The sequence below is a fragment of the Haemaphysalis longicornis genome, unplaced genomic scaffold, assembly GCF_048455015.1.
Source record: "Haemaphysalis longicornis isolate Haplotype H1 unplaced genomic scaffold, Haemaphysalis longicornis Haplotype H1 scaffold_1, whole genome shotgun sequence".
NCBI lineage: Eukaryota > Metazoa > Arthropoda > Arachnida > Ixodida > Ixodidae > Haemaphysalis > Haemaphysalis longicornis.
In genome coordinates this window covers 145,946,382-145,963,253 of record NW_027526203.1, presented here as the reverse complement: position 1 = coordinate 145,963,253, position 16,872 = coordinate 145,946,382, and the positions used below count along the sequence as shown (strand labels likewise).

Sequence of the window (16,872 nt, the reverse complement as noted above, 5' to 3'; positions counted from 1 at the left end):
TATAATGTCAAAATAAAAAAGGGCCGACATAGCTGTGATAGTAGTATTACTTCATAACTAAACAACGTGTAATCAAGTCATATGTGCCGCGAGATTAATACGAATTGTGGTATTTTATTTAGTGCACGAGGAATAACCTACATAAAAGTTGGTTATGTCTTAAACATTGAGAAGTGTTGGCACTCATAAATAACAAGCGCTGTCACAAAAAAATGTTTCTGTTTGTCCGGAATTTTAATATATTCTCTGCAGTCGCAGCTTGCAGACAAAACGTAAATCTCTGCCGGGCGTGAGGTCACAAAAAGCATGCCGGGCGATGTAAGACACAACGACACAGCAATGCAAGACAGAAGGCACACTATCAACGCGTAATGCAGCTGCTGCGAACGGAATTTAACTTCCATCTTGACCAAATGAAGCTTGGCCGCCGCTAATCGTGTTTGTCTTTTAACAGGCGTAACATTAGTGCTGGTAAATGCCTTAAGTGGAGCGTGGAACGCCAATGATAAGCCCACACTTCGAAATAAGCGGCCCGAAAGCTGGCGTCCCGCGGGCCGCGCTCGTTGCAACCAGTCCCGGAACGGTGGCGCCGCGGTGGCAGTATTTGGCTCTAGGCGCACTCACGCCGCTTTGGAGGCACGTGGCAGGCCGCATGTCAGTGCGCCTTTCATCCAGCGGCCGTGACAGTGGCATCAAACCTTTGGAATGGCAAGCACACTCTTGACAAGATAAGTGGCGAGGGTCCGACCGTACAATAAAAACTAATTCGCTTTTTACACTAAGCGGAAAGATTGCAATGATGGCTGCCGAAGTGTGCATCACGGCACAGTGCACTGAGCGGTGAAGTAGCATTTCAGGCCAAAGTTCGCGCATCACCCACACCCCAAGTCCTGTGAAACCGCCTTGCCATTTGGAGTCCGGGATATTGTAACGATCAACTCCACGCTCCGAGCATCCTTTCGGGAGTTCACCAGAGCGCACGACGTCGTGAATGACAGCTGAACAAATGAGTGCCTACTGCTCCGTGCTCAATGTGACTGGCATTGAACATCGCCTCACAGCTGCCTTACATCTTGTGGCGCCGTGCAATTCTGCCTTTTGGAGCAGGATGGAGCAAGAAAAGCACACTGGAGCAGCGTGGAGCAAATGGAGCTGCACTTCCACGCCTCGGTTTAGACCATGCTAACAACTCATTTCAGTGTCCCTTTAACACGGTTCAGCAGTGAACTTTTGAATGTTTAGAAACCGCAGCTTAGTAATCACAGCACGGGTTTTTGGGTGGTTTGCAGCATTCTCGACTGCTAAACTGTGCCCCCAGTTTAGGCTAAAAAGCAAAGAAATACCTCAAAACAGACATATTATTCCACTGTTTCTGCTCACATTTAAGGATCCAATTTGTCCGCGAAATTAGACTTTCAAGCAAAAGCCCTAGATGCAACTATTTCTCGATTACACCAAGCAGACAAGTTAACAAGCTGCAGCTTGTGAATTTTTTTTTTGCACGAGATTCTTTTATATGACACAGAAGCAAAATTTTCACACTATCTGCAGCTGCATTGTGTAGTTAAGATTGTGCAATTCTCGCAACTCTAGGGCTTAAGTTCCTTATAAATATAAGCATGGGAGAAAAACACCAGATGCCATTCGTAGCCACCTCCAAAGCTGCTGCACCATCAGGCTAGTTTGCGATGTGGTTTGATTTCATCTTGGTCCTTGGAATTGGCCTTGGCTATTTAACGGTTAATAGCTACTTGTTTGTAAGCACACAGCTAGTAAAGCCTAAATGCGATCGCAGAGTGTTAAATACAGTCGAGCCCGCTTATAACGAACACATCGGGAAACTGAAATCATTTAATTATATATCCGCTTTTTGCTATATCTAGACACAAAATCTATGTACACAAATGGTGACAGGAAATGAAGATTTGTTCGTTACAGCCGCTATTTCGTTAAAACCGGGTTCGCTATAAGTGGGCTATACTGTAGTTGCAGCTGACGCCAAATCGGTAAGGAGAACGTCTCAAGGAAAATGAAATTCTTGACAAAAACGAAAAAAAAAAAAGCACAAATTGAAGGGGAGGAACTATTGCAGAGGTAACCTGACAAAGTACTTGGACAACATTTACAACTGCAATGAAGCATGCTATAGTCAGGCAAATTAATTATCCATTGTTAGGATTGAAGTAACCGACAGGAGTGCCAGCCATGAAACATTGTCCCAGACTGTATTCAAATCACATTATTTGAATCATTACTGGCGTCTTGTGTCTGGTAGACTTGCACATGTTGAATTTTTCCGCAGTGGCATTGCTTTCTGCTACTCATGGCCTCTAAATGTGCAGATTCCTGCGCTGAAACGACAGGTGGCTACCAGGGGTGGACTCGGACTGACCACTTGAGAGGGGACATGCACTGTAGGGCGAGCAGTGCTACGCCTAAAGAAGGGTACCGTCCCAGTCCGCCACTGGAGCCCCAGACAGCAGGAAGTGCAGCGACATTTTCACACTCCATTGTTGCTCACATTGCCTCAAACTGTGCCGCATTGTCGTCAGCACTGACCGCTGGGAATCCATGCGCCACTATAAAGTGAGAAATAATGGCACCTCTGCACATTTTCACAGCCTTGTATGTGCTCTCATTTCTCCCTCCCGTTCTTTGAACCTCTGGATTTCAAGCAGGCTCAGAAGCTAAGAAGCACTCCAAAGGGTACCAGGCATCGAGAGAGCATCAAGACTGGGTCCCTGAGGGGCCCCGATGCGCCCATAGACCAACCACAGAGGCAGACACCGAGAATCCAAAGCAAGAGCCGGGCCTAGCTTAGGCAAGCATTTAATTCCGCTTCATCACACGCATGCCGCGAGAAGAGCCGAGGCGTACACCACTGCACGTTTCAAGCGCAAGTTAAGCACCCCACGATGCACCGAAAAGCCCAAAATCCCAAGCGTTTGCTGCACTCGCACAGTAAATGGAATGCCACTGGAGACAAAACCCTGGGCACATGCAGCCCGCCAGCCAGCCGGGGGAGCCTCGGCGCACCCCACACTGGAGGGGGCCAGCCCCGACTGGGCGGCGCTCCACACCGAGCCTGCCCGCCCCTTGAAGGGCTCACCGGAGAGGGCACATACCACACAGCCAACAACACAGTAGAGGACACACACTCGCTCGGGGTACCGGGCATGCGATCAGGCCAGAGTATTTTTGGTTCACGCGATGGGGAAAATACAGAGCCGCTCCTCGCCTGCGCGGGCCAGAGAAAAGGGAAGCCCGGGAGAAGCGAGAGCGCGTGCCGCTTTATTGTTCAATCTGCTGTCCGTCGTCGTCGTCCCTAGGTAAACGGAGGAGGTGAATCGATGAGAGTGGCGAGCAGGCTCCGGGTTGATCTGCTTTGATTCCTGCCGTCAGGGGCACGGTCACTACCAGTGCTTCTTGTGCTCGTCGAGCGAGACGCCGCCGGGGCCGAGCGAGACGACCATGAGCAGGCCCCCGATGACGGACATGGTCTGGAAGAAGTCGTACTTGAGGAAGTCACGCATGGGCTTGTACGAGGGCACGGACCACCAGGCGTTCACGTAGACGTTCACCGCCGTCAGCCACAGCACTAGGGCCAGCGCACACAGCTTGGTCTTGTAGCCCACCGTCACCAGCACCATCAGCGCCGTGGCCACCAGGTTCTGCAGCATCTGCACAGGGGACAGCAGACAGTGCACTCAGGGACGGCCCCCACAAATGTGCACGGCACCGTGAAGGAGGGCGAGACAATGCCTCAAGACGTTTACACCCTGTCTGCCGTTCCATCCCTTGCTGTTACCAAAGTGATCTCAATCTTCATTAAGCTGCTCCTTACCTCTCAGCTCTGCACAGCCACAGTGCTGGGAGGGATGCAGAGGACCTAACAATTTTTTTAAGAGAATGACTTTTCTCGGAAAGTTCCGCTGAGAACTTGGGTTTGTGTCCCTGGTGAGATTAAGCCTTGCCGGCACAGAGACGTCTTAATAAAGGAGGGGGAGGGGGGGGATTATAGAAGGAATATAAATACTTGGGAGTGTGGATAGACGAAGGGGATAACTACTTAATTAAGAACTCATGAGGAGAAACTTAAGGGCAAGGGAAAGTAAAACACAACCATAATGAAGCATAGAGCTCTGTGGGGGTATAACAAATATGAAGTAGTACGAGGAATGTGGAAAGGAGTAATGGCTCCAGGTCTCACATTTGCGAATGCTATACTCTGCTTAAAATCTGACGTTCTATCAAGCCTTGAAGTGAACCAGAGAACGGTAGGCCGTTTGGCCTTAGGCGCGCATGGAAAAACAACCAACGAAGCAGTGCAAGGAGATATGGGCTGGGCGTCGTTTAAAGTTCGAGAAGCGCACAGCAAAATATGTTTTGAGAGGAGGTTGAGAGCAATGAATCAACGTAGGTGGGCAGCTAAGGTTTTTAGTTACCTATACTTGAAGAGCGTGGACACGCAGTGGTTAAGCAAGACTAGACGGCTAACGATGAAATACGAAAAGTACAGTGGAGAATTTACAACAGCCAAGGTAACTAAAAAAGAGGCAAGGCAGATAGAAACGAATAAATGGAGAGAAAAAATGGAAGCTATAACGTCGTTAGAGATGCGCACGGCTGAGAAATTGGACATCAGAAAGGAAAATTTCTACGATAATTCCCAGGGCAGTGCTTTGCTTTTTGAGGCTATACTCGGTTACAACTTAAGAACGGCACCAAAGTTGCTGCTGTGCCTCATCACCGCAGCCGGATGTCACTCCGCGCAGCACAAGTAGCGCGTTACTGGGGATATTTTGAACATGGCATGAGCCGTTTTTGTATCTTTTTGGACCTAAAATGCTTATAAACTACTGCACCGACGGCAAACAAACTACGTGAGAAAAGGCAGACGATATCACGCATTCGTGGCAGTCTCCTTTCAAAACGCGCGCGCCCGTTGACATCCGGGTCCGTCGCTTAGGCGGAGTGATACCGTACATGAGTTGGTGCCGTTCTTAACTTGTTCCCGAGTATAGAGCAGGTTGCTGGCGAACTAAGAGCTTTGTGGGGAAGTATTCACAAAATGATGGGGTATGCGTGGTCTGCGGAAAACAAACAGAAACTATGTGGCACATAGTGTTAGAATGCGAGGGTGTTCATCCAAATCTACACAAGGAAAATATTCGGCTTCCGGAAGCCCTAGGATTTAAGGGTATCACAGAGGAAGTTAACTTCAAGGCTGTCGAGGCGACGAAAAGATTAGAATGGTGGTGGATGAAAAGCAGAGAGGGGAATATTGCCTAGGACAGCTACCACCTGTAACAGGAAAAAAGTATTTTGTGCCTAATAAGTTTTTGTGCCTGCCCTAAGCAGCGCTAGTATTGAACCAAGACTGTAAAACATAGGTATATTAGTCCTTTTTGGTAAGATGACACGTGATCACCCCGCTACAAAGGGGAAATCAATAGCAATCATCATCATCATCATCAGAGAAAACTACATACTGCCTGAGGAACTAGAATGGAATTTCAAAAATTTTCCTCTCCTCCTGACCCTAAGTGCTTTCGGCACCCCAATCACACACTCACACACTTACAAAAGGGCTCATCAAATATCATCCGCGGTAGTAAGCTAAAATCGTCTCTGGCGGGACCAGCCAGCATCTCCGAGCGCTTTGAAGCTCCCGCCATCGGGTGTGCTCCTCCCCATTGGCGACAGTCGTCAGGCTCTTCCCACTGTCGCTTTCTAGCCGAGGCAGAAGTCGCTGCCGGCATGGAATCGTGGATGTGGGCGTGAAAAAAATGAGTGAAGGGCAATGCGGCGACATGTGGCGGTGCCATACACAGTTTTAAGTGCGAATGCACTTTATAAGCGACCCCAAACCATCCACCGCCGGCGGCGTCGGCGTCCGCAGTGCTCCTCTATATTTAAAAAAGAAACAGCATCCGGCGCCAGGTTTCGATCCGAGGACTTTGCGGCCGCAGCGCGACGCGCTACCGACTAAGCCACGGACGCCACGCTGATATCAGCGTGAGTAACGCGCTTTATATCTTTAACGCATTCAAACTACGTCTTCAGCGGCGTGCGTTGGCGACTCAGCGGCGTTATAGCGGCTTGATAACTGCGTGGTGTACACGTGATACTACAAACCCGATGGAAGAGATGGAAGAGAAGGCGGCGAGGCGGTGGGCTGCGGGGGCCGAGCGCAAGCGCCGCAAGCGGGCCGACAACCGTGCATTCGCACTTTCACATTCTCCCCCTCGGGGAAATGCGGGGGAATTTTTTAGGCAAGGAGCTCGCTCACGGACTCCATGGCTCGCTGCATCTGCAGCATTGGGTGGCCTGTGCCGCCATTCGCATTTTATCGAGACCTCGTTTTGGCGCTTGTGTCTCCCAAAATCTACTTCTACAACCGAAATTTCGTGCCTAGTGCTCCATGAAACTCTGATGCATTGAATTTGGCAAATGGGACTTCATTACACAGAAAGTGAAAATACATAGTGCGCATACACTTAAGGGGAGACGTGGGTCTTGAAATGAACTTTTTTATTAATTGGTCTGTGATAATGAAAATCACTGTGCATATGTGTTTTGTCTTCCTCATTTCAATGATGTAATTAGTTTTCAAGTGGTAGAATTATTTTTTGAGTTATAAAGAAAACACTGGAGCCTAATTAAGTAATTTCTTACGGGCCTTTAAGGAACTTTTCATTCAATTTTTTAAAAAATAAATGGTATGGATGTGTAGCTTAAGACCTGCCATGCATGCTGAAGCTATTTATATTCCTGTAAAGATAGTTGATTGGATAGAATTAATCTAATTATGCCAAGTACAGTTTTCTGAAAACTTAATGACCTCTAATTATTACTCATAACATTTATTTGAGGCAAAATGAGCCAATTAAAATAGCTTCAGCATGCAGTTCATTTTATCCCGAATTCAACGGTATAACACTTGTAGAAATCCTTTTAAAAAAACTACCTCAAAACCCCTGTAAGGCTAGGCACATATGCAAAAAAAGGGAAGCTGAGAAAATCGCAGTTGAAGTTTTACTACAAGTGACAGTTTTATCTATTGAGCATATGAAAAAAAGAAAGGTTCTAGAATGTAGCTCGCGTTTCGCTCAAATCGAGCATACCAAGTTTGCTGAAATCAGTTGGTGGGAAAATTATGAAATCCTCTGTCTACAGATGGCACCTGGCAGAAAAACTGAACAAAAGCAAAGCCAGAACGTTGCTTCAATTTTTGTGCTGTTGGCATCGCGCCGTCTCTCTTTGGCGACTAGGGCTGAGGTGCCGAGCGTGCACCACAGTTGTAAACGCTATTTTGTTATGTTACTGCTTCATTTGTAGCAATCAAATCGGATTTGCATCGCGTGAAGTGAGATGCAGCGAAGGGGCTGGTAACGGAATGCCCGCCACTGTTCTGTAACGTGCATGCGCTTGGCTAGGTGGGATAACCACGTTTTCGGTTTAATCTACTCGTATATCACGTCACCAACGCACATTGTGCACAGTGCGAACATTTATAATTCTCAAATCGCTCATCTATATGGTAACCTGCCGACGAGGAAGCGCGCGCCGGAATGCGGGCCGAACCGCCGCAGCATCGTTGATAACAGAATGAACACACTTCCCTTGCGACGTCGGCATGCGGCATCCTCCACTTTATCATTTCTTTTCTTTCTATTTGCTGCTGATCGAAAGATAGACGCACCTTAGTGCCCCCGCAGGCGTAATCATATCGCTACGCTATCGTCTCGGCAGCCCGCGCGGGCGCTAAGCCTACCTCCGTCTCGGCGCCGTTCTCGCGATAAGTCGTCGTCACAGGAGCAGAAAATCGTATTTCAGGCGCTTTTAATAATGCCTGTTCTTCCTTTCGGTTATCGATATACATCGTTACTTTATTTTTACGCCATGCAGGGCTTTTGCCGGTCCTCGCATAGACGAATACATCAGCCGCTGCCCTGTGATGAGAGTGCCGAGCAGACGACCCACGGCGCCCAGCCAATGAGGTTGCGCCCTGCGGTCACGTGCAGTCAGTAACCAATTAGGCGGCGCGATCCGTCTCTTTTCTACCCCGGTTTTACTCGCAACCAACGGACGAAACGGAGTGGTTCTGGCGGGGAATTGAAAACGAAAAGACGCGCTTTCGAATGAGACCAAGATGGACGCCGTGGCGCATGTAGAACCCGAGGGGCGAGTCGTCGAAAAAATGCTATTTTCGCGTCGAATCTTGGCCGATTTTAGCGGGCGTCGGTGCTATAAATTGATATTATGGCTCAAATACGTACTTCTGGGTCTGGATATTTTGCTAACCGGTAGAAAAATAGCTCTACTTTCCGAAAATGGCGATTTCTAAAAATCGATTTTTTGGCCAAATTTCGGGATTCCAAGACCCGCGTCTCCCCTTAACAGTGCACATTTCACCCACATTATCAGTTTTTTTCCCCCCCGCATGAACAACCTTGTTTGCCCCTCGTGTTGTGTTTGAGTGAGCGGTTAGAAGCGGCCGCTGGGGCTACCCACATCGTGCGGGTGGTCTCTGCGGCTGTGTCTCTGTGCTTGTAGCTTTTGAGGTGCGTTTTTGTGTGCAGAAAACGCTCCATGCGGTTCACACTGATGCCCGCATAGACCTGCTCGGACAGAAACAAAAACAGTGCGCCAGCCGTGTATGCGCGCCACGTTTTATTTTGCAGGAACCGGTAAACACTTCGTTTTAACCTCGAATTTTAATGTAGCGAAGTTTAAATGTAACGAAATAAAGTACGCATTTTACCGACTTCGTTACATCGAGGTTTAACTGTAATGCTGGGAAACATGGCATCACTTGCTCGGTAAAATATTTTCATTCTGATCACGGAAAATAACTGCCCATCACGATAGGGACAAAGAGTGAAACTGGAACTCTTTTATATTTCGCAGCTGTAAAACTCGCATTTCCTTGCACTATGATGAAGTTAGCATGAAGCTCGAGTTCACAGGCTGCTTGAAAATGTCGCCCAACAGGGCTGCCCACCTGCAGGAGCGAGAGCTCGAGGCGGAGCATGGTGATGAACATGAAGACAAGGAGGATGCGGCCCGTGAGCTGCATGTACGACTTGGGCTTGTTCTCCCCGAGCGAGGGCACGCCCGCAAACAGGCTCTTGGCCTCCACCCGGCTCTCGGCCACCAGCAGCAGCAGGGCGCCCACCAGGGACAGGCTCCTGCGGGACACCCGAGGCGGCGGCGGCACAGTCACCAAGAGCACGTCTGCTGCAGGTGCTCAATGAAACGCGCTCCTTGCACTACCAAACGTGGAAAGACTGCGGATAATTCCGTAGTTGGTCACAGGTGCCCCGCACATAAAAAAATATTGACACACGGCCCCGTTTCTGGACAAGGCTCCCAGGCAGGCAGCAGTGAATGAATGGGTTTGCATGTTATTCCGTCCAACAGCTTCTGTGGGCACCGGTACACTTTGGATAGTGCGTGCCTGCCGATACAATTTTTCCTGTACCTTTGTCACAAGGGTTCGATCTTTGTGAGGCTACCTCTAAGTGTTCTACCATTTATACGTGATATGCTGTTTTGCTGTACGTCTTGGGTCCAACGGGATATCATAACATCTTCTCACTAGTTTGGGATATCATAACATCCCTCTCACTAGTTCACACGTAAAACAGGTCTGTGTTCTCTGATCTTTTTGCCAGTACAGAAAAGTAGCAACAAATTCAAAGTGCTGGCCAAGCGCACTAGCATCTTTGCCGGGTGTGTTTGTGCCAGCATAGCTAACTTTGCTTCCACCTTTAATTGCTTTGGTCCTCTTCCAGACTGTTTGAGGGTCTCCGCAATGAATAGACGATGAGGGACAGTTCACCCTGCGGCTAGTTTTTGCTACATAGTAAAAAGCTTGCCCTCTGCTTCTGCTAGGCAAAACTGCACGATATTTTCGGTGGTAAGGTCCTCATCAGCATACCAAATTAGTAATCTACCAAAAAGGCCTCCTTGTACAGCTACAGGTTCAAGAAATGAACGTAGCTGAATGTGTTCCATCAATGGGCCCAGGCTGCATCTTTCAGACGGAGGTTTGTATTTTATGTCAGCAAAAGATGATGCCAAAGAGGCCCATGCCTTCTCTGAGCTGGCAATGAGTTTGGCATTATCTCAATCATGACGGTCAGCACAGACGAAAACATGAGAGAGGCGACGACACCAGCACTGTCTAACTGAATTTTCTATAGGGACATGTTATTTAAAGGGACAGACAACTGATTTTTGTTAAGTATATGTCCTCTATCCAAAATGAAAGGGCATCCTTAAAAAACCTTAACGCGGAACAGTTTTGCTGATAGTGCCCTGCAACATTTTAAATCAAAATTTTTTTTAGATATACAAACCGTATGTGTCCTCCGAAAAATAATGCTGGCAACCATATGACATACAATACGGCAACATACTTTAGTCTGTATGCGTGATGAAAAGCGGTATTTAAAAACTTGTCCCCAGCTAAAAAAATTGTGATTTACATGCTTTCTTATTCCTTTGTGTGTTTTTAATCACTAGAAGCTGCCAGCTGCGTGTATTGATGGCCTAGAGGTAGAATGCTGGCTTCATATTGTGGAGGTTGGCAGTTCGATTCTCCCCGGGCACGTATTCTTTTTTAAAAGCTGCCGTTGGCGTTTTTGGAAACTGAAAACGTATATTTCAGCAGAAGAAACCCCCCGACACAGGCAGAATCGCCAAGCAACATACAAAACAAGCAGGAATCTCCTTTACTGGGCCTGTTCACTGACTCTGGGCATGGAGGTTCAGTTAGGCACACTGAGACCAACCCAGTGGAGGTGGGCGGTGTGTCTGTAAAATTTCTAAAAGAATGTTTAAAAATACATATACAATTCAAAAACAAGAGTTGGCAGTCAAGAAAACCTCGGAAAGCAAAGGGGAGGGTGTGGTAGGTCATTGAACCAGATAAAGAATTTGGAAAGAAAGAAAAAATGCCCGCCAGGTGGGCATTTTTTTTTCTTTCTTTCCAAATTCTTTATCTGGTTCAATGACCTACCACACCCTCCCCTTTGCTTTCCGAGGTTTTCTTGACTGCCAACTCTTGTTTCTGTCTTATTTTCAACGAGCCCCTCATTTCCCATTCCGATTAGCTATATACAATTTAAACTAATACAAATGCTTGCGTTAAAAGGTTTTCAATAAGTGAATAAACGTTTCAGCAGTTTCAGCAGCTGCAAGGTTTGCAGGTCACGTGACCAGGACATGTTGTGTAGTGTCATATTTGCACAGTACGAACCACCACCTTTCAGATTTCGGAAAGTTTAGTGCCAAATTAAAATTATTTCCGCCTGTTTATTTAGAAATTCCTTGCAGTTACCCCCTTACATAACATGCTGGCTTTCATATGAGCTAGAGAACATACCCTTGACAAAAAATTGGTTGCCTGCCCCTTTGAGAAAAGGGGTGGCATATCATTTGCCATGCGCACAGCTTTTTTTGAGCAAAGCCAAAACAATCCGCGAAAAAAAGGAAGTAAACTGACAAACTCATACAGAGGAATTATCCAGAAAAGCTACCTCGGCATCTGTTGGGGCAATGGAAGTGTGGCCTATGCACGTGTCTTTGCTTTTATAAACCTGCGGCAGTAAGGCCGAAGTGATAGATTGGAAGCAGCAGGTTTCCCGCGCACAACTCCTGCCTTAGTGTCACAACGCTTTCTAAATCGATTGGAGCAAGAACAAAAAAGATGGTCTGGTTGCAGGGGTAAAGCTCTCAGATAGGCGCTGAAAATTTGATGTTATCCCCTATCTGGGCTGTCTCGCACCGCTTGAAAAAGACTGCTGGTCGTTACGACGTGAACGTCGTCTTTCGAGCTGGCAAGAAGTTGACAAGCGTGTGAGTGAGTATCGATCGAAGGGTGCAAGAAGGAAGAGCAGCTACTCGTGGTGATAAGTGATCTATAAAGCACGATACACGTTTCAGACTGCATTTGTGGAGCTGCATACTCCATTTCTCTCCATCCATGCACTGGCACGCATATTGGACAGACGGGATGGTGCTTAGGCGTCCATTTAAGAGAACATGCGGGGTCTCTCAAGGGTGTACCAAACTCTCACCTATCCCGCCACTGCTGGAAGTGCAGCCGTGCTCCCAAGTTCAACCAGACAGAAATTGTGATGAGGCACAAAAGTGAGTGCCCACGGGAAATTGCCGAAGCATATCAGATTTATAAAAGCAAAGACGTGTGCGTGAGCCAGCCTTCCGTAGTCCTAGCGGATGCCAAGGTGGCTTTTCTGGATAATTTTTTGTATGAGTTTGTCAGTTTACTTTTTTTGTGTGTGCAAAAAAAGTCTTGTGCGCATGGTGGGTGATAAGCCCCCCCTTCTTAAAGGGACACTGAAGGCAACTAGCAAGTTGGGCTCACGCAAAAGTTCAACTGCCCCGTAGCCCTCTCAGCATTTATTTGGTGACGAAAGATGGTTTAATTGCTGAGAAATTGCCAATTGAGAAACACATTTCCTCCCTTGCGCCATTTCATGACGTTTCGCGTGATGTAAACGAAGGCCGGAAGCGAGTGAGACAGCGATGTGGGATAGCAAGAAAACTAAAACCTACCAAGTGAATCATCGTGGCCGCAGGAGCCACTAGTTGCGATCCCGGTGCATATGGCAATAAAGCTTGCCCGCCCTGCACGTCCGCTCTGTGTGCTTCAAGCTTAGTGCCACACGGGACGTGCGGTGGTGGTTAAACAATGTGAATGTGCCATGTGGTCTTTTACTTTACCTACAAAACGTCTAGTGGACATGGCAACCGCAGTTGGAAGAACGACGCCAGGGACGCTCTTATGCTTTGCAGTCTCCTTATGGATAGTGTAATTTTAGTTGCTCCGATGCACTCAGCTTGATATGTGGCGCCATCTGTTAGTTCCACTTGTAACCACGCCCAATGCCTAGTGTGAAAATGAGCCTAGGTACTCCAGTGCACACGCTCCTGAATGTCAGTACGTGGCTGGCATTTGTGTGCTATTACTATGCAGGCAGGCGTGTGCACTTTCATCCGAAAACTCCAAAGATGTTCAAATTTACGGCTCAACAGATGGGCTTATGTAGCGCAGCTTTCGTATATGTACAGATGGATGTAACAGGCATGTAATGCCGAACCTGCAATAACCATCGCAACCGCCACCGGCGCCGTGGCTTGGCAGCTTTCGAATGTCGACTAGGCTTGAATTGTACCTATACATTTATAAGTTTTTATGTATTATAAAAGTTAACGTGTAAAGAAAGATTTTACGTGTTTCTTTAAGAGCTTGTGTGCGTGCTTCTCTTTCTGTTGTTTGTCACGTGACTCTTGGCAAATTCGTGGTGTCTCCGTTTAAAATCTCCGTTAACGTTATCTCTGCTGGGCGACTTATAGCTTCATTTTTTTATTTTTTGCGAGATATTTTAAAGGTACTGCCTGGTATATTCGTTTTTTGGGGACGCCAATCTATCTATTTAGACCAACTTCATTTTTATCTTTGGTGTCCCTTTAAATAACATGTTACTGCTTATATATAAAACAATTCAGTTGTTAGACAGCGTTAGTGTCATCCCCTCTCTTCCTGTCCCGTGTTTCTTCTGCGCTGACCATCATGAGCAACTTCCGACTCGCCCAATTTTCTACCCAACCGTGTTATCTCAATGCCTCAATGGCTGATTCCACGAGAGTAAGAACATCCATGCACGTGTGCAGTTTGTTTTTTCTCATATTTGTATGAGTTATGTTTGTATGAGTTATGTGCAAGCAGCAGGGTAACAGTAGCCCAAAAGTTCGGTTCGTTTTTCTCTAACGTGCATGCGTTACAAAACAAAAAAAAAAAGGGGGGGGGGGGGGGGCGTACGTGACCTGCGTTTCGAGCAGCTGCAGTTTTTCCCAACTTAAAGGAGCCATGAAGAGAAAACACAAGTTTGGTTCATTCGAAAGATTGCCTCGTTAGAACCATAACGACACCACTTATAACGCAAACTTCGCTCAAATAAGCTACATAATTAGGAAAAACGGGAATGGTCATGCGACCCACCAGCTCATTTCCCGCAACAGAACCTATGCCGTCACATGGGCTAAGCTCTGCGATTGGCGGAGGCCGGCAAAAGCAAACGCATGTTAGGCAGGGCTTACAGTTTGCATAGCGAGCTAAATGCCCGTGAAACATACTGCACATTCTTTTTATGACAAAGAACGGTGGAGTAAACGGTTGAAGTTCCGAACGAACACGCAAGCGTGTGCGCCAATGCGTACGAAACAACCGCCTGGCCGAGCTCGACATCTCGCCGTCGCGCAGACGAATTTTCGGGTTCGAGGCGCTCTGACCTTGGAGGAAAAATGCCGTAAACACCGCGCATTGACGCTCGTATCTTTCTGGTCGAAGCAGAGAGCTCGCGCGAACGGCTTTCCATACACGACACCGGCCAACTGGCATAAGCGATACTGCTACTGAAGTTGAACTATTATTAACCGTAATAAAAATACGGCACATACGTACCAGTCTGTATTCGTCCGTGGCGACGGCGCTGACGAGGCAGCGGTGCCGACGGCAGGGCGTTCGTCTGTTGTGGCTATCGCGGAATGGTCGCTTTCCCGTCCACCGCGTATCCCACAACTCTTGCCGCTCGTGCACTTAGAAGCGTTGAGCGTTCAAGTGGTGTGAGGTTGTTAAATGCAAGCCCGAGCTCCTCGGCGAGAGTTTTGTTCTCCGGATCAGGCGATTCCATGACTAGGGCTGCGGGTGCACTAGGTTTTACTAGCATTTTTAAAATGGCCGCCGTCTCGGTCGACTCCCGCGTGTGGGTGCTATATGGAGTCGACATACTAAGTATCTGTTTCATGGACCGGCCCGTGTGACACCATTGCTCACGTCACCAAATGTGCAATTTTAGCGGGAGATTTAAAATTTTGGCTTAAATTGCCTTATTTCTCAGTGAATAAAGCATCATTTGCTTCCGGGAAAGCGCTTGGGGTACTATGAAACACCTAATCTTTCGAATAAAACAAACTTTTGTTTTCTCTTCATGGCTCCTTTAAAGGGACCGTGCAACACTTACCACTGATTATTTGGAACGCATTTTGGGGTAAGGTCTGCTGTCCCAGTAATCTTGATTGATTGATTATGAGATTATGATGCTACACAGGCAATGAGGCGCGCCGTAGTGGAGGGCTCCGGATTAATTGACCCCCTAGAGATCTTTAACGTGCGCCGAAATCTCGAAGACAAGGGCCTTTTAGCTCTTTGCCTCCGTCAGAAAAGCGGCCGGTAATAGAACCCACGTCCTTGGGCTCAGCAGCACAACGCCGCGGATTGCCCCGGTAATCTCCCCCCCCCGCAAGAATCATAAAAATTACGCCCACCTCCCCTCGCGGGAACCCTGGTGTGATGCAACGCATCTCATGGGGGTTTCCATCGGCGTTTTCCATCGTATTGATTACGCTTATAGCACGGATTCTCACGCGAAGGGGAGGTGGGCGTAATTTTCCATTTTCACCATGCAATGCTCATGCAGTACACGTATGCTCAGGTACGGTCTTTATTGCAGACGAGAATGAGTGCCTTGTGGTCTGTAAAGTGCACAGTTAGGGGCTCGACGATTGCATCAAGCAATCGTCGCGTACTGCGAGAGAGTGCAAGTGTAACGCGGACGACCATCGACTGAGACCGTCGGAGCGCGGCGTGCCGCTTTATATTCACAGCGCCCGAAGGAGAGGAGAGCGCAGAGAGAGAGAGAGTACTGCACATGCGCAGCGCCGCCCACTGGCGCCTACCAACGGAGTGAGAGCGCGCTGCGCCAGCCCGCAGCTGTTTGGGAGAGAGTGTTCGCTATCGGAGAGAGGAGAGGAGGAGAGGCGCAGCTGTGCGGACAACGCTGGACAGACGCAGGAAGGACAGAGGGGCGAGCATGAGATGCGTTGCATCTAATATCGGTTCAGCACCACCGTTTGTGATGCAGGATGAAAAATCGGCAATAATAGTGTTTGTGCCGTTCCTTTTCAATGTGACCTTGGAGTACACGAGAAGGGCTGTGCGCTCTCTCCTACAGAAGGCAGTAACTCGATGACATTGTCTTGGCTGGCATTTCATTTATCACTGTCCAGCGGGTTTTCTCTTTTTCTTCACAACCTGGAGTCATCTATTTCCGGCGTGATGGGTGTGGCGCGGGACAGTGCCGGAATTGGTGCCTGCTTGCAAGCGCGTGCTCAAGCTGGTAGGGCGTTTGAACCAATAAATGCTTGTTGTTGAGTGGTCTGGTTGAAGGTGAAGTCTTGAGTTCGTCACTTCAACTCCATGCAGACTTGAAACACACACACAAAAAAGGCAAAACTGTATGCACAAGGTTCAGGTATAGAAGAGGTTGATGTACGGCACCTACGACTGTGGATAGTCAAATGTGTAAGAGAAAATAATAATAATAAAAAAGAATCTTCTCGCTCTTTACATATATATATATATTTGGCAATAACTTTTGGTGGTGGAAAATAAATTTAACAAATATATAATTTTACTCATGACTGTATTACCTTTAATAAATCGTGCCATTGACCATCAATAGTCAGTCAGACAGCCACAGCTGTAATGACATAAAGCGTCGCATAATGAAGGAGATTAAAAAGAGCGTGGTTGGTTTTTCCAGTTTTTCACAGCAATTTGCGAGCTTACCGCTTCACCTGCACCTGTAATACTTGGCTCAGGTATTCCTGGCAGTGGCATTCTGCACAGGTTCATTTGCACTACTCAAAACGTGCTGCAGGAACACCCCGCAACATGCTTTGAGCAGTGGTAATAAACCTACATGATGTTTAGATTACACTGCCAAGAATACCTGAGCCAAGTATTACAGGTGCTTGTGAAGCGGTCAGCTCGCAAAT

General features: G+C 47.6%; 1 protein-coding gene across 2 annotated transcripts in view; it reads right to left on the bottom strand.

The window, feature by feature from the left end:
• Positions 1-3,270: 3,270 nt before the first annotated feature.
• Positions 3,271-16,872, bottom strand: part of LOC144137629 (surfeit locus protein 4 homolog) — a 35,373-nt gene continuing 21,771 nt past the window's right edge. For both annotated transcript variants that reach the window (XM_077669577.1, XM_077669572.1), the window contains 2 exons: positions 9,008-9,194; positions 3,271-3,680 (listed from right to left, as the gene is read on the bottom strand). In XM_077669577.1, coding sequence (XP_077525703.1) covers positions 3,414-3,680; positions 9,008-9,194 — 454 coding nt within the window. In that variant the 3' untranslated portion in view covers positions 3,271-3,413. The remainder of the gene's footprint in view (positions 3,681-9,007; positions 9,195-16,872) is intronic.